At 47.9% G+C, this 20,779-nt stretch overlaps 1 protein-coding gene and 1 long non-coding RNA gene across 9 annotated transcripts in view; one reads left to right on the top strand and one right to left on the bottom strand.

Moving 5' to 3' along the window:
- The window catches only part of CSNK1G2 (casein kinase 1 gamma 2), a 77,087-nt gene that overhangs the window by 50,903 nt on the left and 5,405 nt on the right, over positions 1-20,779 (top strand). For 6 of the 8 annotated variants that reach the window (XM_084826422.1, XM_084826418.1, XM_084826420.1 and 3 more), the window contains 7 exons: positions 1,329-1,398; positions 4,944-5,092; positions 6,107-6,341; positions 8,972-9,057; positions 9,733-9,817; positions 13,874-14,022; positions 16,652-16,735. In XM_084826422.1, the coding sequence (XP_084682548.1) occupies positions 4,994-5,092; positions 6,107-6,341; positions 8,972-9,057; positions 9,733-9,817; positions 13,874-14,022; positions 16,652-16,735 (738 nt within the window). In that variant the 5' untranslated portion in view covers positions 1,329-1,398; positions 4,944-4,993. Of the gene's footprint in view, positions 1-1,328; positions 1,567-4,943; positions 5,093-6,106; positions 6,342-8,971; positions 9,058-9,732; positions 9,818-13,873; positions 14,023-16,651; positions 16,736-17,763; positions 17,872-20,779 lie in introns of all 8 variants that reach the window. The other 2 variants (XM_084826423.1, XM_084826415.1) reach the window with 2 other exon arrangements.
- On the bottom strand, positions 7,828-13,939 carry LOC146333597 (uncharacterized). Its single transcript, XR_014786516.1, has 2 exons — positions 13,704-13,939; positions 7,828-11,155 (listed from the first exon to the last, which is right to left on the bottom strand). It is a non-coding gene; the product is annotated as an uncharacterized LOC146333597 (long non-coding RNA).

The following is a 20,779-nucleotide window of genomic DNA, read 5'->3' as shown; positions in this document are numbered from 1 at the left end:
GACCCGACTGGAGTCCACCCAAAGAAGAGCCTTCCGTGTGGTGGCTCCTGCCCTGTGGAACTCCCTGCCTCTGGCTTGGTTTTTTTGGCACTCTGTTTTTTAAAGAATAATCTTAGTATATTTCATTCTTCTTATCTTTTGTCCATTTTAACTCTTGTTGTTCACCAGTCCGGAATCTGTTTACATGTGGAGTGGTATACTGTGCTGTAAATAAATAAAACAGAAATTTTATTTTCATTCGCTCCCTTATGCAGAGTCAGACCCTTGCTCCATTTAGCTCAGTATTGTCAACACCAACTGGCCGCTCTCCAAGGCTTCAGGCAGGTGTTTTTCCAGCCCTTACCTGGAGATGCTGGGCATCGAACCTTGAACCTTTTGCATGCAAGGCATGTGATCTGTTCACTGAGTTACCATCCCGCCTGTGACTTACTGTGTTCAGAAACTTTCATGGACAAATGCCTGGTTTGGTTTGACGAAAACCCTGCACCAGTCCGTGCCACAATAAAGCTGTCAGTCTTTAAGGCTCCTTTCTATTCTTGCTGGAATGGAGGTACCCCTCCAGAATTTGCGATGTGTTTTTATCTATAAGTACTGAAAGGAAATCAAGAGTTAGAGATCAGATGTCTTTGTTTCTTCTTGTTTTCGCCCTTATTTTGTTTAACTTAAAAGTGATTGCAGCCTACTCCTAGCAATTTGTCTCCCCGTTCTTTTAACGGATGGGATTCTAATTCTTCTTCAGCAATGGTGTTGCTAGGTATGTTAAAGATTTTGGGCCCAAGCCCGTAAGACACAAATCTGAATAAAGTCTGCATGTGGTCATTTATATTGATATATGCAAATTTAGAAATAATTACTAAGATTTATTTAAATTTCACAGGGGCAAAGCCAGCCAATTCATTTCTTATCCAAATCCTCTCATGTAAAATAAATTCCTCAATTAATTTGCATCCTGCCCAGACCAATGGATTTCCCCCCCTAAGCTTAATTGCCATGCAGGGAAAGGGGTTTTTTAGGGGTGTTGCAGCATGTGGGAAGGGGAGAGACCCTTCTCTCTCCGGCGGCAATCCCCCTTGGAAATTGTCTGCTGCATGGCAATTAAGCTGAGAAAAAAACCTTCCATTGGCACCAGTGTTTACTAAGCAGTAAGTCCCATTGTGTTCAGTGAAGCTTACTCTCTGGTAAGTGTACAGAGGATCGCAGCCTCAGTTTCCTCGCCTCCATTTCCACCAGGTCACAGTCCCAGTTTTGTTTCTTAAAACTCTCATCACATTAGCAAGAACAAAGCAATAGGGTTTGTAACGCATTCTTTTTCTCTGCCTCTTCCCCAGGAACCTATCAAATCCAGAGCTCCTCAACTCCACCTGGAGTATCGATTCTACAAACAGCTTGGCAACGCAGGTGAGTGGCAACAGCTGCTTTGTAGAGAGCGTCCGGCGGATTGTCTGATGGGGACTTCAAAAGGAAACGTTTTTAAGTCCTCTAGTCCTCATGATGGCAGAGGAACGGCTTGGAAGAACTGCTTCACAACAGAATCAATGGAAACTAAAGATTGGGTGTGTTTTAAGGGTATGCCTGCAGATGTTACTAATTTAAAACATAATTGTGTGGAATAAAGTACCCTTCTCTGCACTTAGAGGTTGGCTTTGGTGCATTCCTGCTTTTTTTCCCCTGGCCTCTGAGGGAAGCTGTGCTCAATTCCCTTCAACCTCAATCTTCCCCATCTGTTATATGGGGATAATAATGCAGACCTACCTTTTAGGGTTGTTTGTAAGTAGATAACCACTTTTTAACATGCTCTACTAACAACCCTCCTCTACCTCAGCCATGCTCCATATTATGGTTTGTAGGCTTTTACTGTCTGAATGTGTGTGGGGTTTTAAAAAAAAATAAATCATGGATTTTTGTACTGCTGCTTTTATCATGCTGTGTGTACACACGTGTAATTATTTTTCTGATGTTCTGTTGTGTTTTTATTCTGTTTTTAACTTTTGTAAACTGGCTTGATAACTGTGAATCCATTTTTTTTTATTCCTTATAATATCACTTAGAACTTTGCAATTCTCTATCACAAGAAAGATAATATATATTAAGACATTGGTATGCCCTGGTAATTGTATATTGAAGGGTGGCATACAAGTCAGATCAGTGAATAGTTTAGGCCGCAATCCTATGCATGGTTAGACAGAAAAAAGCCCTACAAGTCCCAGCATTCCCCAGCCAGCATGGGTGGCTGGGGAATGCTGGGAGTTGTAGGACTTTTTCTGTCTAAACATGCATAGGAATTTAGGACTTTTTCTGTCTACACAAACATAGGATTATAGGACTTTGTTTAAACATGCATAGGAATTTAGGACTTTTTCTGTCTAAACATGCATAGGAGTTTAGGACTTTTTCTGTCTAAACAAACATTGGAATTAGGACTTTTTCTGTCTAAACATACGTAGCATTGCACCCTTAGTCCTGGTGTTAGGAAATCCATGGCCCAGCCTTCTTCAACCTGGCACCCTCCAGATGGGTTGGACTACAACTCCTAGCATTCTCAGCCAGTGTGACCAGTAGCCATCCTGGGTGGGGGTGATAGGGTTGTAGTCCAACACAGGACTACAGTTCCCAGAGATCCTTGGTTTGGGTTTCCTGGTGGGCCTTGTGAGAGTGAGTGGCAGCTTTGCGCAGGATTAGCATTTGGATCCACGTTTAGGGGAGGCGTTGGGGGTTTCCCTCACCCAGGGAATTTAAGGACTGACTGTGAGTTGGACCTGCAACAAAATGCAGTGTAGACTTTGCTCCTGTTCAGGTGCTCCTTACCAAGTTACTCTTGGTAAGAGTAACTTGGTTATGCTTTAACCAAGCATATGCTTGGTTAAACCAAGCATATCTGCTCTATGTTATGCTTTAAGATTTTTCCTTGTAATCTATTTTTGTACTGTTGTCTGCCTTGAGCACCCTTTTTGGTGGAAAGGTGGGATATAAATAAAAGAAGACAAAAACAGTCTTTCAGTACTGTGTGGCTACTAGGCGTGTCCAGTCCTCATTGGGCTGTTCTGGGGTTCCCCACTCTCTTTGGGTTTTGGTTCTGCAAAGCATGCAGTTCCTCCAAGCCTGCTTTGGTTCCTCCAAGAGTTCCTCCAAGATTATCTAGACCCATTTCAGTCAGGCTTCAGGCTTGGGCATGGGACAGAAACGGTCTTGGTCGCCTTGGTGGATGATATGAGGAGGGCTCTGTATAGGGGTGAATGCTCCTTCCTTGTTCTCCTCGACCTCTCAGCAGCTTTTGATACCATTGACCATGGTATCCTCCTGGACCGCCTAGAGGGGTTGGGCATTGGAGACACCATATTGCGGTGGTTCCGGTCCTTCCTCTCCGGCAGGTACCAGAGGGTAGCACTGGGAGAGGAGGTTTCGGACCTGTGGCCACTCACTTGTGGGGTGCCACAGGGTTCCATCCTCTCCCCGATGCAATTTAACATCTATGTGAAGCCGCTGGGGGCTATCATCAGGAGGTTTGGGGTGCAGTGTCATCAATATGCGGATGACACGCAGCTCTACCTCTCATTCAAATCTTCACCAAGGTTGGCGGTAGAATCCCTGTCCAAATGTCTGGAGACGGTGAGTGGCTGGATGGGGAGGAATAGGCTAAAGCTGAACCCTGACAAGACTGAGGTACTTTTGGTGGGAGACAAGAGGAGGCTAGGGGATGTTGACCTGGTGTTGAATGGGGTACGGCTACCCTTGAAAGACCAGGTCCGCAGCCTGGGGGTCATTTTGGACTCCCAGCTGTCCATGGAGGCTCAGGTGTCAGCTGTGAGCCGGACAGCGCTGTATCAACTCCATCTGATACGGCGGCTGCGCCCCTTCCTTCCCGACCATCTGCTCCCATCGGTAGTACATGCCCTGGTCTCCTCTCGTTTAGACTACTGTAATGCGCTCTACGTGGGGTTACCCTTGAAGACGGTTCGGAAGCTGCAGCTGGTACAGAACACGGCGGCTGGCCTGATTACAGGCAGCCGCCGGCGAGATCACATCACTCCAGTGCTGAAGGAGTTGCACTGGTTACCAGTTGTTTTCCGGGCCAAATTCAAGTTGTTGGTTTTGACCTTTAAAACCCTATATGGTTCCGGCCCAACCTATCTTAAGGAGCGCCTCCAGCAGCACCAGACAGGCCGCTTAACAAGATCAGCCTCGGATGGCCTTCTCTCTGTCCCATCAGCCAGGACAGCTAGACTGGTGGGGACGAGGGAGAGGGCCTTTTCTGTGGTGGCCCCCACTCTGTGGAACTCCCTCCCCAGGGAACTCCGTCATGCCCCCTCTTTAATGAGCTTCCGTCATGCATTAAAAACGTGGCTGTTCAGGCAGGCATTTGGGGTGGGTTAGGGTATTTTAGAAAATGTTTTTATTGTAGAATTTTATTGTTTTATTGTATGTTGTACATCGCCCAGAGTGGCTGGGTGACCAGCCAGATGGGCGATTAATAAATTAAATAATAAATAATAAATAAATAACTTCCTCTTGTGAGTGGGTGGTGCCATTTTGGATAGGTACTATGAGAACGAGTTTGCTACTAATACGTGCTTCCCAGCGCTAGCCTAGTCCCCTGCTGCCTGCATCCCTGTGGGAGGGAAAGCGGCATGCAGGGAAATCCTGGCTCTTATCTCCAGTCTCAGTTTGGAGATAATGCTGGAGATTCCCCTGGGGTGGGGGAATTCCTCTGCTTGGAGGCCAAGCCCTACCCCCTGGAGGAACTCAGGCCAGACTGGGGAGCCACGATTTCTGCAACCCCAGTATCTAGAATAATATACTGTCATATACATGGTGCTTCCCAAAGAATGAAGGGTAAGCACCCTGCCCCAAGGGGGTTACAATCCTCACAAATCGAGATGTGGTGCCAGGCTCACCTCTTCTTTCCCTCCCTCCCTCCCTCCCTCCCTCTGCACCACCCCTTCCAGAAGGGATCCCTCAGGTCTACTACTTTGGCCCATGCGGGAAGTACAACGCCATGGTCTTGGAACTGCTGGGCCCCAGCCTGGAAGACCTCTTTGACCTGTGCGACCGGACGTTCACTCTCAAGACAGCCCTCATGATTGCCATCCAGCTGGTGAGCCACCTGTCTTAGAGACCAGCACTACCCTAGAGAAACTGGAGACACCCTCCACGGATGGGCAGTTGTTGCCTCCTGATGCTTTACAGCAGCCGTCCCCAACTTGGCTCTCTCCAGAAGCATTGGACTACAACTCCCATCACCCCCAGGATAATGGGAGTTGCAGTCCAAAAAGAACTCCCTGCCCCAGGGAAGATCCGTCTCATCCCCCAGTAACCATCGTCCGCCATCGTATTTTTATTCTAGCAACAGCCTTTGGCCTGGCTTCTCCTTGATTTTTTGTCTCCTTCTGTATTATATCACTCTTTTTTTTCCCGTGCTTGTCTTAAGAAATATTTTTGGATGATGTTTTAAAAACCTGGATCTGTTTAGTCATCAGCTGTCTCGAGCGTTTCATTGGCTGGTGGAGGAGGATTGGAGGGTTCCATGCCTCCTCTGCTGGTCCACTTGGTAAAAGGTGCTTTTTTGTTTAACTGCCCTGCTAAGAGGCTAGAAGCCTGTGTTTTTCCATGCTGGCCCGGGAGAAAGAGGCAATTTCCCCTCCTCTGTGGACAGAATGGAAACATACAGTGACCTGGTTCATGCAATTAAACAACCCATTGCTTGTTCAACACATGGTTTGTTCTTGGGTTAGAACGCTGGGTTGTTTCTCCTTCAACATCCCAGAATTCTGGGTTTGCAGTCACAGAGAACAGCCCAGGGACTGAGTGTCTCCAGGTGGTTTAGTGCCCCGGAAGTGCGCTCCTGCAAACTCCCAAACAGCCTATGGTTGACAGACCATGGGTTGTTTAATCGCGCACACTAGGTCGCTACTAGCTTTTTGGCGGGCCAGTTAAAAAAAAAAAATCAGGCCAGTAGCTTTTGTGGGCTTATTTACAAGGCTGGAATATTGCAGAGACTTTCCAGAATCCAGATTTTCCAGGCCCCAAATTCCAAATGCTGCTTTTTATTTTTTACTTTTTAAGCATGCGTGCAATCCTGACGGTTGCCCCCCCCCCCTTCCTTCCCCAGATCACGCGGATGGAGTATGTTCACACCAAAAGTCTGATCTACAGAGACGTCAAGCCGGAGAACTTCCTGGTGGGGCGGCCCGGAAGCAAGCGCCAGCACACCATCCACATCATTGACTTCGGCCTGGCCAAAGAGTACATTGATCCAGAGACCAAAAAACACATCCCATACCGGGAGCACAAAAGCCTGACGGGGACAGCGCGGTACATGAGCATCAACACGCACCTGGGGAAAGGTGAACCAGAGGCACTAGTTGAAATGTTATCTGGTGGGGAATTGAAAGGTGTATCTTGGGGGGGGGGGGGGGATTCCCGTGAACCTGTTTTGACCCAAGGCAATACCTTAAAAAGGCTCATAAATAATATTGCGGCAGACAGAAGTCCCTCCACGTTAAACCTTCGCTTCTAAAATTGCTCTTCCAAAGAAACTAATCCCCCAGTTAGGGCTGTCTTCGCTAAACCCGATCCTTCCTGAGCAAAAATGGATGATTCCTTTACGACGCTTATAATTAGAGGCTCTTCTGGGACACAAACCTCCTTTTGATCTGTCAGTCTCTTTGGGCTGATGCTGCGTGTCTTCTCCGAAGTAAATTCCACTGGGATTTAGTCCCAGATAAATAGTTGTATAGCATGAGGTGGGGAACCTGTTTCACCTGGGCACTGCATGCTAGCAGAGGCAGAGCAAAGCCTGGGCCGAGCCATCCCATTCTCTCACTGCAGCCCCCCCTTGCCATATCCCTCCTCCCAAGACACACACACATATTCTCTCTCTCTCTCTTTCTCCTGGCCCTCTTGTTGGCCTGCCTGCCTGTACAGCAGCCAGTACATAATTTAAAATGCTAAATTAAAGTGGTGCGTCTTCACAGCCTTTCTAAAAGCAAAGAAAGTGGGGGGTTGTGGTTCTTGGGGATGTGCGTTCCAGAGTTTGGGAGCAGCACAGGAGCCCCTTTCACATGTGTTCCACAAATGGGCCTCTGGGGCAATGGCGCTCTCCACAGGCTGTAAACCCCCACAGGCCAAGGCGATCTCTCATTCTCTCTGAATTCCATATGCTAGAGACAGGCATCGGGGAAAGGCTGTTGGCCCCATGCCCAGACTACGGGATTCCCAGAGGCGTTTTGTTGGCCATGGTGGGAAACAGGATTCTTCACTGGATGGACTCCTGGTTTTTGACCCAGTAAGGGTCACCGTCATGGTCTTAGATGGTTTTGTGGGCTGACAATTAATATACTTTGAGTGCAGAGAGGAGAGGCAGGGTAGGGGCGGCCAGAATGGTTTTGTCCAGAAGCAAGTGCTGTTGTTAGGAGGCGAGTGAACGGAGGTGTGAGTATCAACCACCTTAAAATGTGTGTTTTTTAAGCTTGTTTAAATATCTCGGGCCTGCTTTCCGACATGGATCAGGCCCTCGACACACGCAGCAGTAAAAACCAGCTCATAAAAACAGCAGGAGTTACAGCAAGGTTAAAATGGGTTGTGTGTGTTGAATTCAAGTCTGCCACACAGCAGCTCCAAGACCAGGAGTTCTGCTGATTAAAAAGAAGCAAATGGGGGGCTTCCAACCCGCTCAGACATCATTAAGCTACCTGCAGAGCAAGGTTCCAAGGTCCACGCAGAGCAGAGAAATGTCAGGAGCCCATCCTCTATTTTTTAATGTATTTATTTATTGACCTTAGTGAATATTTCACTAAATCTTGCACAGAGGAGGGGTGTGGAATAGCTCCGGATAGCTAACGGCAGGAGTGCCAAAACCTTTTTTTTTTTTTTTACAAAAGCATACAATTACGACTTGTCTGTCAAGCTGTCTCTGAAATGCTGCCACCACGCTGGACACACAAACAGTTACTGAAGCAAAACAACAACAACAAAGCCAATGAATAATTCTATTTCTTCTTCTTCTTATATTTATTTATATCCGTCCTTTTCCCCAATACTGGGTCATATTTATTTATTAAAGATTTGACAGTAGAAGGAATTTTGTCATATTTAATTAGGCTTATAATGAAACTGTGTATTAATGTGATATCTTTTCAAGGTATTCATGTATTTCTTAAAAATGATTTTTTAAAAAGCCTTTGAATAGCATATCGGCCATGAGCCAGGCGGCACTGTATCAACTCCAGCTGATATGGCGGCTGTGTCCCTACTTCCCTAACCATCTGCTTCCCTCAGTAGTTCATGCCCTGGTCTCCTCTCACCTAGACTACTGTAATGCGCTCTATGTAGGGTTACCCTTGAAGACGGTTTGGAAGTTGCAGCTGGAGCGGAACATGGCAGCCCGCCTGATTAAAGGCAGCCGTCAGCGAGACCACATCACTCCAGTGCTGAAGGAGTTGCACTGGTTACCAGCTGTTTTCTGGGCCCAATTCAAGGTGTTGGTATTGACCTTTAAAACCCTATACAGTTCCAGCCCAGCCTATCTCAAGGAGCGCCTCCAGCAACACCAGACAGGCTGCTTAACGAGATCAGCCTCGGTAGGCCTTCTGTCTGTCCCATCATCCAGCTGGAGAGGGCCTTTTCTGTGATGGCCACCACTTTGTGGAATCCCCACCCACCCACCCCCCAGCAACCTCTGCCATTACCTCTCTTTGATGAGCCACTGGGCTTTGAAAACCTGGCTGTTCAGGTGGGCATTTAGGGTGGGTTAGGCGTGTTGTTTTTTTTAGAGCAATGTTGTTTTGTTTAGTTGACTATGTTTTATTTTGTATTGTTATTTGTACTGTACGCTGCCTAGAATGGCCAGCCAGATGGGCAGCTAATAAATCAATCAATAAATGAATATTACAATGTTATAAGGGTGCTGAAATAATCCAATGCTGCAGAAAAGCCCCTGACTCAACACAGTGGTCTCTTTCTGTCTCCTCTGCAGAACAAAGCCGCAGAGATGACCTGGAAGCACTTGGTCATATGTTCATGTACTTCCTCCGGGGGAGTCTGCCCTGGCAGGGCCTGAAGGTGAGTTCTGTCTTTGTGGAAACCATGCAAATTTAAGCAAATGAATGTATAGCCATATTCTACTTATGTTAGTAGTAAGAAGGGGCTTTAGAAAGCCTGCACAGCACCAACTTTTGGGATTCTGCTAACCGCTACCTGTGTGCTTTCAAGGGTCAGCTTCTTGAGGGCTAGAAACTTAAGATGTATTCTTTTGGGTTTAACTGTAAAAAGAATAGCTGAGATCCTTGGCCTTCTGAACTCTGCACCTCCAAGTGATTTCCTCCATGTAGTGCTGTTGTGGAACACATACAAGCCCTGCTCACATGTTGGATCCAGTCCCCATCCCACGAGCTGGGACCATTCCCACACATTGGCTGCCCAAAGATTCAGCTGTGTCATCCCGGCTTTGGCACTGCCCCACAAGCCAGCAAGGTGTATTCCACCAAGGCACCTGCACAGCAAAGAACCGTGTGGGCTGTGCCTTCACCCTCCCCACGCAGCGAGCAAAATGTTGATGAACTTTCCGTGAGGTCACAGCAACTCACCCAGCGGCTTTAGGGGGCAGACCGATTTTTGGCAGGGTGATGGTCTTTCTCTTAGCAATCATTTCCCACTGGGCCTGTTCAAGGCTCAGCTGTCCCCTCTTCCCTCAGACTGATCTGCTGCTTTTCTCTCCTCTCCCGGTCCTCTCTCTAGGCGGACACACTGAAGGAGCGGTATCAGAAGATCGGCGACACCAAGAGAGCCACCCCAGTCGAAGTCCTCTGTGAAAACTTCCCTGGTAAGCGTTGCCACACGACGCAGTGACAGTCACTGGCTCAGATGCCTTTAAGAAAGGGGTTGTTGGACAGAGTCACAACGGAGGAGGGATCTCCGTCAAATGGCCATTTGTCATGATGAGTGGGGCTTGCCATAAAATGTCGCAGCCTGGAGCGCTCCTGTTCAGGGTTCCAGCCAGCCGGGTCCTCTGCCACAACGTGCCATTCCATCACACACACACCCTCCCGGTTTTCCTTTTTTACCCCAGTTTCCAATAGTCACACAGCTCTCTTTGGCCACTGAGCACATTTAGTCCTGATAAGGCTGTTCTGGGATTTTCCTTTCCTAAAAAAACCTTTTATGTACTGCTGCCATCTGTGGGGTTTCGCCCTGTTTGCTGATCCCTCCCTCTTGCATGTGGAACAGAATCCACCTTGGATATGTAAGCAACGGCACTGAGCTCTGATCGCTGGAACTATTCATCATGATGGCTAAAGAGCATCTCCATGTTCAGTAGCATGCCCTCTCTCTCTCTCTCTGGATACTGGTTGCTGGGTGAGGGCTGTTGCTACCAAAAAACCTGCAAGCAAGGCTGGAAGGTATCAAGCTGACCACTGTTGGAAACAGGATGCTGGGCAAGATGGGCCTATTTTGGTCTGATCCAACAGGGCTGCTTTTCTGTCCTGAAGGATACCTTCCTCCAGTCAGTTGGCTGTGTAGTGGGGACCAGTTTGACCAATGTAACCCAAATGCTCTTCTCCCATTTGGCGTCAGGATGCTGGTACCAAATCAACTATGCGAAACAAAAAAGACTAAAGTCCTCAAGAACAGCTTGGAACAAACACACAAGATGCAAGAGACCTAACAGAACCGCACTAGACCAATAAAATAATTTTATACAACATTAATAAATAATGTACTTGATGGTACACATCAAATTATAAAGGGAGTGAATCTTTCCAGTGCTTGTATACCATTTATAATGTTCATCTCAATGTCATAACCGTATCAATCATAATCAAATAACATATATGACAAATCACAATTGATGGTACACATCAAAATATGATGTGTACCATCAATTGATGATGGTACACATCATATGATGTGTACCATCAATATGATCAAAATATCAAAACTGAAGTACTTTGGCCACATAATGAGAAGACAGGATACCCTGGAGAAGATGCTGATGCTAGGGAAAGGGGAAGGCAAAAGGAAGAGGGGCTGACCAAGGGCAAGATGGATGGATGATATTCTGGAGGTGACAGACTCGGCCTTGAGGGAGCTGGGGGTGGCGACGGCCGACAGGAAGCTCTGGCGTGGGCTGGTCCAGGAAGTCACGAAGAGTCGGAAGCGACTGACCGAATAAACAACAACAAAATCAAAATATAAGAACATAAGAAGAGCCATGTTGAATCAGAGCAAGGGTCCACCTAGTCCAGCATTCTCTTCACACAGTGGCCAACCAGCTGTTGACCAGGAACCCACAAGCAGGGCACGCGTGCAACAGCACCCTCCCGCCCATGTTCCCCAGCAACTGGTGTACATAGGCTCACTGTCTCTGGTACTGCGGGTAGCACAGAGCCATCAGGACTAGTAACCATTGATAGCCTTCTAGATAGGAATTTGTCTAACCCCCTATTAAAGCCATCCAAATGGGTGGCCATCATTACATCTTGTGGAAGTGAATTCCATAGTTTCACTCTGCGCTGTGTGAAGAAGCCCTTCCTTTGATCTGTCCCGAATCCCCCACCAATCAGCTTCATGGGATGCCCCCACTGGTTTCTGGTAGAGAGATTGAGAGAGAGAGAGAGAGAGATGTCTCCCTCTCCACATTCTCCACCCCATGCATAATTTCACAGAACTGTCTCATGTCTCCCCTGATCCTCCTTTTTTCCAAGCTAAACAGTCCCAGCCATTGTAACCTGCTGTCATAAGGGAGATGCTCCATCCCCTCAATCATTTTAGTTGCCCTTTTCTGCTCTTTAAGAGAACATCAGAGAAATGAATATCTGCATTAATTAACATCAATATGGTTGTTTATAACAATCATATCGGTGTCATCACAACCATTTCAGCCATAATTATATCAGTCAACAGAACCCTGGTATGTTCCCATTTCGACTGTACATAGTCTTCATCAGGAACTCCTATAAACAATTATTAAGGTACATAACACACTGTAATAACAAGCACTAGTAACTGATATCGTTGAAAGATTGTTTCACTTCCTAAATCAACAAATTTTTCAGTGGTCAGCAAGGCAAAGTAGCCAGTTATGTTTACAGGTTGAGAGTGAGATAGTCCTTTAAGGAGAAAACTCTATTGAAAGTAGAAATTCTGGTTTTCTCCAACTCACTCTTCCTAAAATGGGTTAGTGCTCCAGAAGCCAGCCACCAAACAAAAGATAAATGCCGCCACATGCTGGTACCTAAGTTAAAAGTATTTTGGGGACTTCCTAAGTCAGCCATGGCTGTGCCAGTTGGGCATGATGTAGCCGAACGCAGCAGGGTTGCAGAGGCTTCACTGCCCTTGTGTGTGAGAGAGAGACAGTTCAGCAAGGCTGTAAGTCTTGGCAGGATTGGGGCAGAGGAGGGCGGATGGGGATGTGCGAAATGCCCATCCAGCCTTGTATCCCTATGCTGGATTTACTCGAAAGTACGGCCCCCTGAATGCAATGAGACCTACTCCCCGAAGAAGTGCGTGGCATTGCAGCTGAATACACTTGAGGGACGAGAGTCGGGTTTGGAGCAGGAGTGGCACGCAGACCCAAGGCCTTTTGCAAATTGAGGCCGAGATCCGAAGTCTGGCCCCAGGCGATCTAGATTGCATGCCTGAAATCCTGGCTTAAGTGGCCAGTTTACCAGTGTCCAAATTTGCAAACAATTTTGCATGACTTTGTGGCGTAGTGGCGAGAGTGTTGGACTGGGAGCCGGGAGATCCAGGTTCTAGTCCCCACTCGGCCACGGAAGCTCACTGGGTGACTTTGGGCCAGTCACAGACTCTCAGCCCAACCCACCTCGCAGGGTTGTTGTTGTGAGGATAAAATGGAGAGGAGGAGGATAATGTAAGCCGCCTTGGGTTCCTTGCAAGAGGAAAAGCGGGGGATAAATGCAATAAATAAATAAATTTTGATCGTAGAAGGCCCAGAATCCATGAGCTGCCCCACTGAAGCTCTACCCCACAACCGCTGGAAATGCCATTGGCTTCTGAGGTTGTAGTCCTCCGTGTGCTCTGGAGACATAAAGTCTCGCAGCGTGACTTAATACTTCTTTTAAAATAAAGCTAAAATGCCCTGGAAGTGGAATTCTGAGCCAGCACTGTGCCTGTCTGCCTTTTCTGCATAATTGTGGCATAAATTCAGTCCTGGTCTGTTGGCAGGATAGAAAAAGCTTGTAGTCTCTTAGCCCACCCTCAAAAGTCTCCTTTTCTCTCTCTCCCAGTGTGCATCAGTCTGCTAATTCTCTGTTGTCCTTATTTTCTTTAGTTCCTTCCCCTCTGTTACAGCGAAATATTGGAAGGGGGATAAGTTATTCCCAATAAACAAACATTGAAAAAGCTCTTGCACACAAGACGAGCTCTGCTGGACCAGGCCAAAGGCCCATTTGTCTCGTCCAGCTTCCTGCTTCCTACAGCATGAAGGCAACAGCCCCCTGCCACAGTTGCTACCCTGCAGTGGGATTCAACAGATAGACAGCATCTGGACCTGGCAGCGCCATGGAGGCATTGTGGCTAGTAGCTACGGATGAACTCCTCCTTCCCTTCCCCTTGCTGTTCCTCCACGAATTGGTCCAGTCCCCTTTGAAAGCAAGCCAGTGTCCATCAGCATATCTTGTAGCAGTAAGTCCCATCAGTTAATGACGCAGCTATAAAGAAGGGAGTTCCTTTTGTCTCTCAGAACTCACCTAAATCTGCCCACTGGAGGTCACTGCATTTCCTCCAGCACCGTTGCCTCCATTCTCTTTTGGCTGGCTTCCCCAGCACCCCCTCCAGTCACGTGACTTGCTGCTCCAGGCCATTGTTTCTGGCCGCAGGCTGTGTTTTGACCTGCGGGGGGTGCCTTTGTCTCTTGCAGAGGAGATGGCCACGTACCTCCGCTATGTGCGGCGTCTGGATTTCTTTGAGAAGCCGGACTACGACTACCTGCGGAAGCTGTTCACCGACCTGTTCGACCGGAATGGCTACGTCTTCGATTACGAATATGACTGGGCCGGGAAGCCCTTAGTAAGTAGTCATTGTGGGTAGCCAGGATGCCGTCTTCGGGGGACGTTTTTTGGTATGTGTTATACACACGCGCAGTGCTTTTTTGCCCAGTGGGGAAATGAGTGGAGATACTTTGGCACCGCCTTCACCAACCTGGCAGTGTGTGGTGTTACAACTCCCATCATCCCCAGGCAGCGTGCCCAATGGTTGGTGATTATGGGAGTTGTAGTCCAGACGATCTGGGGGGCACCAGTTTGGGGAAGGCTGCTGTGGCATAAGCCTTTTCTTCACTGAGGGAAGTACCACCATATGTTGGAAGCTTTAGAAAACAACTACCAGAATGTTGCCAAGGGATAATGCTTTTTTTGGAAGTGCTTTGGAGATGCCTTATCCACCCTGGAAGGAAAATAAGAAGGGCCCTTCTGGATTGGACAAAGGTCCATCTAATCCAGGGTCCTGATTCCACACTGGTCACCAGATGCATCTGGCAGGCCCAGAAGCCAGGCTGTGAAGGCAGTCCCTCCCTCCCTCTTATAAACCCTCCAATAACTGGTATTCAGAGGTAAACTCTCTCTAAACGTGGCTTCTCACACATACATAAGAAGAGCCCTGTTGGATTAGACCAAGGGTCCATCTAGTCCAGCATTCTGTGAGTGAGTCATTTTAGTCTGTTACAGCCAAAAAAACGAAAGAGTCTTGTGGAACCTTAAAGACTAACACTTCTATCTCAGACTGTAGTCCGTGAAAGCTTGTGCCATTTCGTCTGATGCATCAAGTGTTATCCTGTAACTTACAGAGATGGATGGATTGCCAGAGAGGAGGATGCTGGCTGGGGAATGCTGGGAGTTGTAGTCAAATTGTGAAAGGTTCTATATACACAACTCGAGAATAGGATGTGTAGCTCTACTCACAGATAACAGATAGTTATATACTATATGAATGCAAATTATTGGAGTGGATCAGAAGATACCTCTTGTCTGATTTGGCCCATCAGGTGAAGGAGAATGACTGCATATCAGCCCTCCCTGCCCATTCTCGATTTAGCAGTCATAACCCGTAGCCAAGGAAGCTCTCCTCCCTAATTATCAGTGCCACCATCCTTGTTGCCACTGCTCAGAGGTGACAGAAAGGGTGTTCTGTCCATGCTCAGATATGTTTGTCTGTACCCCGTTGAGCATGGCATCCCTTTGCTTGGCCTGTAATCCACCAGGAAGCCTCTAAATAACCATAGGTTTGTCCAAACTGTGAAACTGTGGTTACCAGCTCTGGAGCAAGCCAGGATATTAAACCATGGTTTGAAGTCAGTTTAATATCCTGGCTTGTTCCGAAGCTGGTAACTGGTAACCATAGTTTCCCATTTCTGACAGACAGAGAAAGCTTGGTCAGTTAGAGACTTCCTGGTTTAATCAGGGCTCATGGCAAAGGGGATGGATACTTATGAATATCTCGACTTAACAAGCCAAGGCATGACTGTCTGAACGTGGCCTCCATGTGCAGGAAATAGATCTTGAACACAGCTGTATTACAAGGGGGCAAAGTGGCTTGAAAACCTCCTAAATTTATATCCTGCCTTTCCAGTACAAATAGTTCTCAAGATGGCTAACAACAATAAAACACAGAACAAAATACAAAACTATAATTAAACATAAGAGCAAAACAATTAAAAGCACATCTATAACAGAGAAATAAACAGCCCCACCAGATAAAACCTACTTTAGCAAAGAAGCTCGCTTAAAAGCCAAATAGTTGTCTGAATAAAAATGCCTGCCAGGGATGAAGCTAGCCTGGCTTCCCTTGGCAGGGAGTTCCGAAGTCTGGAAGCAGCCACCAAGAACACCCTATCTCGCAGTCTTGCTACTGATATTTTGCTAGAACTGGAAACATAGAAGGTTTTGGGGTGGTGTCATTTAAAGTCAACATTGGGAGCTCCACAGTGGCCCTATTTTAAGGCCCACCTGCCTGAATTGGAGACAGATCATGGTGGGTTGCTTATTTATAATAGTTCTGTATCGCATAATATTCAGAAGAATCACATTAAAATGTATATGTAGTGTTTTTATACCTATATACATCTAATATGAAATAATAAATTAAAAACCTTATAGCAAGAACAACAATAAAACCGGACAAAATCAAGAACTGGTCAGGGAAAGCCTGTGCGAACAAGCATGTTTTCAAGAGATGATTAAAGGTCACCACAGTTTCTGCCTCTCAAACCACGTGTGGGAGGCTGTTCCAAAGGGCAGGTACCACTGCCAAAAATGCCCGCTTATGTGCTGTTACCCGGCCACTTTCTGTTGGTCAAGAAACCACCAGTAAGATCTCCTCAGATGGTCTTGGGAGCCAACTGAGCGTACATAAGGGAAGGCGGTCAGCTAGGTACCCTGGTCCGGAGTTATTTAGGGCTTTGTATGTTCACAGAAACATGGCTCGGTAGCTAATAGGCAGCCAGTGCCTCTCTCGTATCACAGGTGTGATGCGCATGTAGCTGGGTGCTCTGCTGAGCCTCCTAGCAGCTGCCTTCCGTGTTAGCTGCGGCCTCCAAAGCAGGCACCCGGGCAGTCCCTTCTGTAGCGCATCACGGGAGTCTCGTTCCAATCGCGCTGTTGTGTAGCCGCCGCCGAGACCTTTACGCCTCTTCTCTTTGCAGCCAACCCCCATCGGCACAATTCAGAGCGATGCACAGGCCCAGCCTCTGAACAGGGAGAAAGCACAGCAGTACATCAAACAGCAGGTGAGTGTTGTTTGGGGGGTGGGGGGTGGAGAGGAGGCGGACCAGGCGGGACGGGGCAGGGAGGCACCACCAGGCCAGAGCCCAGTTTCAGGCACGGGACACGGCATGCCGGGTGAGGCAGGTGGCGCCACCTGGTGGAAAGAGTGCAGTGTATCTCGGCGGCCAGGACACGCCACCAGGCAGGGCTGTGCGCATGGGGATGTGTGGCTGGATGAGACGGCGCCTGATGCCGAGCCAGAGCAGGGGTCCGTTGAGCCTGGTGCTCTAAATGCTGACTGGCGGCGGCTCTCCAAGACGGTGGGCAGAGGCTTCTCCCCGCCCTGGTTCCAGAGATCCTTTGAACCGGACACGCCAGGGTTGAACCTGGGAGGTCTGGCACGCAAAGCCGGGGCCGTGCTGTTGAGTTATGGCTTCTCCTCCAAAGGTCCCTGCTGGGGACCCTTGCGACCTCGTCCTGTCTCTCATCTGAAGGGCACATATGCTGTCGGCTGCAGCCCATTCCTTTTGGCCTCGTCCGAAGGATCGCAAGGATCTCCTATCCAGCCGTTTGGGCTTCCAGGTTGGAGCCTCGTTCAGAACGTCTCTTTAGGAACCAAAGTGTGTGTTTGTGAGGAGAGAGACAATATGAGAATTCACCCGTGGTGCATTTTGAAATCGCGTGTCTTCTGGGCAATCCTCTGGATGGGAGCACAGAGCTGAGAACCAGTGACAGCGTGTGTATGTGCTTGCAAACTCGGAAGCGATTGCAAATCCAGCGGGGAACGGAACCAATGCTCCAGTTCTCCGTTTCCCTTCCTGGCAGTGCCAGTTACTTTCTAGGGATGCTGTAGAGATTGCATTCTGGCTTGTTTTATATTATTTTTCTGCCTTTGCATGTCTTTCTTCTACTTCTTCTTTTCCTCCTCCCCACCCCTTTCATTTCCTGTCATTTCCTTTGCCCCGGAACTCCCGTCCCTGTCTCTCTCTTCTTCTCGTTTTCTCTTGTGTGTTTTATTCCCCCACCCCTTGTTTCCTGCCTCTGTCATTAGCAGTCACCCGAGGGGACGGAGTTTTGGGATCCCCAGCCGGGCCAGCAGCCTGCTGAGGAACCGCTAGGAACCCATCTGGCAACCAGCAGGCTTGGGGGTTCTGTGCAGGTACATGAGAGGGATGGCGGGGCGGGGGGCGGGGGACTCACGAGCTGCTGTCCGCAGCCAGGCTGTTCCATGCTTCCCCCTTGATCTGGAGTGTGTCCAGCCATGTCCACACCAACTCACTTTTAAGTCCGGTTCCACTCTCACTGGAGCCATGACGTTTGGGGCACCGTTAAATTCACACCCTTCTTTCTTGCAATCGCCATTTTGGACTGGGGTCACTGCTTGTTTCCCAAAGCTGCGTCGGACGAGCCAAGAAATGTCCTTCTCTTGTACTGCTCTTGAATAACCCTCGTTGCACATGGGGTTGGAGAGAAGATGGCGCCAGATGAGGTTTTAAGTGGTGTCCTGAGGGTGGACGCTGAGGACCGGCTTGTGTGGTCCAAATCTCCTGCAGCCACAGCACAGTTTAGTGATCACGCCTGCTGCACCATTTTAAGCCGGTATGTTTGGCAGAATCATTGCTGTGTCATTGTGGATGGTCTGCATCGTGTGCTGCATTCTCCTTGAAGTGCGAGACTGGCCTCGTGAAGCAGCCCAGAGATAATCAGTTTTAAAAGCAGGAGAGTTTGTAATTCTATTTTTTTAATTTAATGTGGGTTCCTGTTCTGCTTCACGCTCTTTGTATTGGACCAGCTTCCATCCTCAGTTGTTCCCACAAAACGAGAGTTCTGAGCTATCATCCCCCCCCCCGCCAAAATCCGGCCTCTCCTAACTCAAAAGGCCAAGGAGATGGTTGTTCTCTGAGCACTGGGGTTTCGGATAAGACCCAGTCCCAATGCCTGTCTCCTCTCTCCCCCAGCAGCCTCTGGAGGAAGGGAGCACGTGGCACTTCCGTGGTGGGGATTTCTGCTGCTTCTTGGGCATAGATGCACTCCAGTGCCCCTGCTATGTGTGCACGTGTTTGTGTGTGTGACGTTGGTGCCACTAAAATGCTGGGGAGACCGCTCACTCCGTCAGGAAGCATAGAATCATAGAATAGTAGGGTTGGAAGGGGCCTACAAGGCCATCGAGTCCAACCCCCTGCTCAATGCAGGAATCCAAGTCAGATTGGATTCCAATGACAGGTTGTCATTGTCACTGTAGTCAGAGATTTCTTCGCCTTAAGGCTCAGTGTCTGTCCTTGCATGCCCCCCCCCCCCGTCATTACTGTGAAGCCTGCATGTGAAGCCTGTCTCTGTGCCTTTCGTGCTCTTCAGAGACGTTTTAAATTCTGTACCTGGGCAGCCAGGAAACCTGAAATTGCTGGGCTCTCCGGCTTTCATTATTTTCTGTTTGGCTTCATTCTGGTTTTGCTAATTTCAAGGAAGGACACAGGGCATTGCCAGGGAGAGTGCAGCTTTCCCCACCTGGAAATCTTGTCTTTTCTTTTCTTTCTTTGAGATTAAAGCAGATATACCTGTGGAAGCTGTATTCTGTGCTTTTTCTGTTCCCTGGAAAATCCTGCCACATGCAGGGACTTACTGTGTGTTTTAATTGTATTTGCACACCAGTGTACAAGGTTTACTTGTTGCAAAGGTTGGGGGTCTTCTTCATTTGTGCAAAGCAAAGAAAGGTGCTTTTTGTTCCTTTTTATCTTTATGATGGAGTGGGGAACAAAAGTTTGGACTTGTAATTAAGTATTTGGGGGTGGGGGCAGGAAGCACTAAGCAATATGCCAGGTGCACATCCTGGAAGGTGCTCACCAGAACACTGGAAACTTGGATTTTTGTTTTTACTTAATAAATTTTTATGCCACCCTGCAATATAAATATTCTCAGGGCAATGTACATCAGTACGAAAGAATAACACAGTAAGCATCACAAAATTTAAAATAGCTGACAGAACTAGCAGCAAAATCCCATCACACATTTTAAAGGCTCAGATCCTCAACATCATTTATTGGCAGGGTTCAAATTATTCCCCCCAAAGTGGAATAATACATTTGGGTAATCTCAGCTGTGTTGGGTTTCTAGGCCTCATGACTAAATATGTTCACTGTAGAGCTCCCAACCTGTGGTACTATCTGGAAAGGCCTTCGGCTGTTTTTTTAGTACATGCCATCACCCCACCGTCCCCCTGAGCTCAAATGTTTGCTGCTTTCAAATTTCACATATACACACTGACGAACATCAGCCATGGTTAAGGCAAAGCAGCCAATCCTCATATGCCAACAACTGAAACCATGGTTTGAAGTAGGTTTGCAAGCCATGGTTATGAGGGAACCTGGTTTGTGTTGGCACAGATGTAAAGTGAAACCTTGGTTAGCGGGAGGTAAGACAAGGGGAAATTCACTAAGGAAGAGGGTGCTTCTTTCTGAAGTTGATGGTAAGTTTTCAAAATTGTATGGGTTTTTTTCAGAGAAGACATCAGATTCATGCATCTGATGAAATGGACTGTATCCATGAAAGCTTATGCCGTAATAAATTTGTTAGTCTTTAAGATGCCTCAAGACACCTTAATTCTGGCCCACACCAAAATGTATTCCATCTTTTTAGACATTTTTTTCTTGCATGCCCTGATGCAGTTGCTGCTAATCTCTGAGCCAAAGAAGGCCCGACAGCCGTGTGTGGGTATATTAGAACTCATTAGATCCCTTTTCCTTTTGTGGGGGCGGGTCTCTGTCTGATGAAATTTCATGTCGTGTCTGAAAGCTTGCCATGTCTTCTTGGAAAGCCCATCCAGACCCCACGGTCTCTTCATTTCGGCGTTTATTTCGGTGCTTTCTGTGTGAAACCAGTAGACGTGCAAGAAGTGGTGCAGAGCAGGGGCCCTAAACTTGTGAGCTGGTGGCAAGACTCCAGTTGTGTTGGGCCTGAATTGCTGCTCCACCCGCACCCCACCGCCCCGCTGGTGTTGTGAAGGCAAGGATTGCTGAGGGACCGCTTTTGACCACCCACTGCTTGTCTCCTCCCAGAGTTGCTTGGCTGCT

This window comes from Heloderma suspectum, chromosome Z (genome assembly GCF_057233095.1).
Source record: "Heloderma suspectum isolate Gila_16-S chromosome Z, 16-S_ref, whole genome shotgun sequence".
Taxonomy (NCBI): Eukaryota; Metazoa; Chordata; class Lepidosauria; order Squamata; family Helodermatidae; genus Heloderma; species Heloderma suspectum.
Note: the sequence above shows the minus strand (reverse complement) of the source record. Positions and strands in the feature narration are given on the sequence as shown.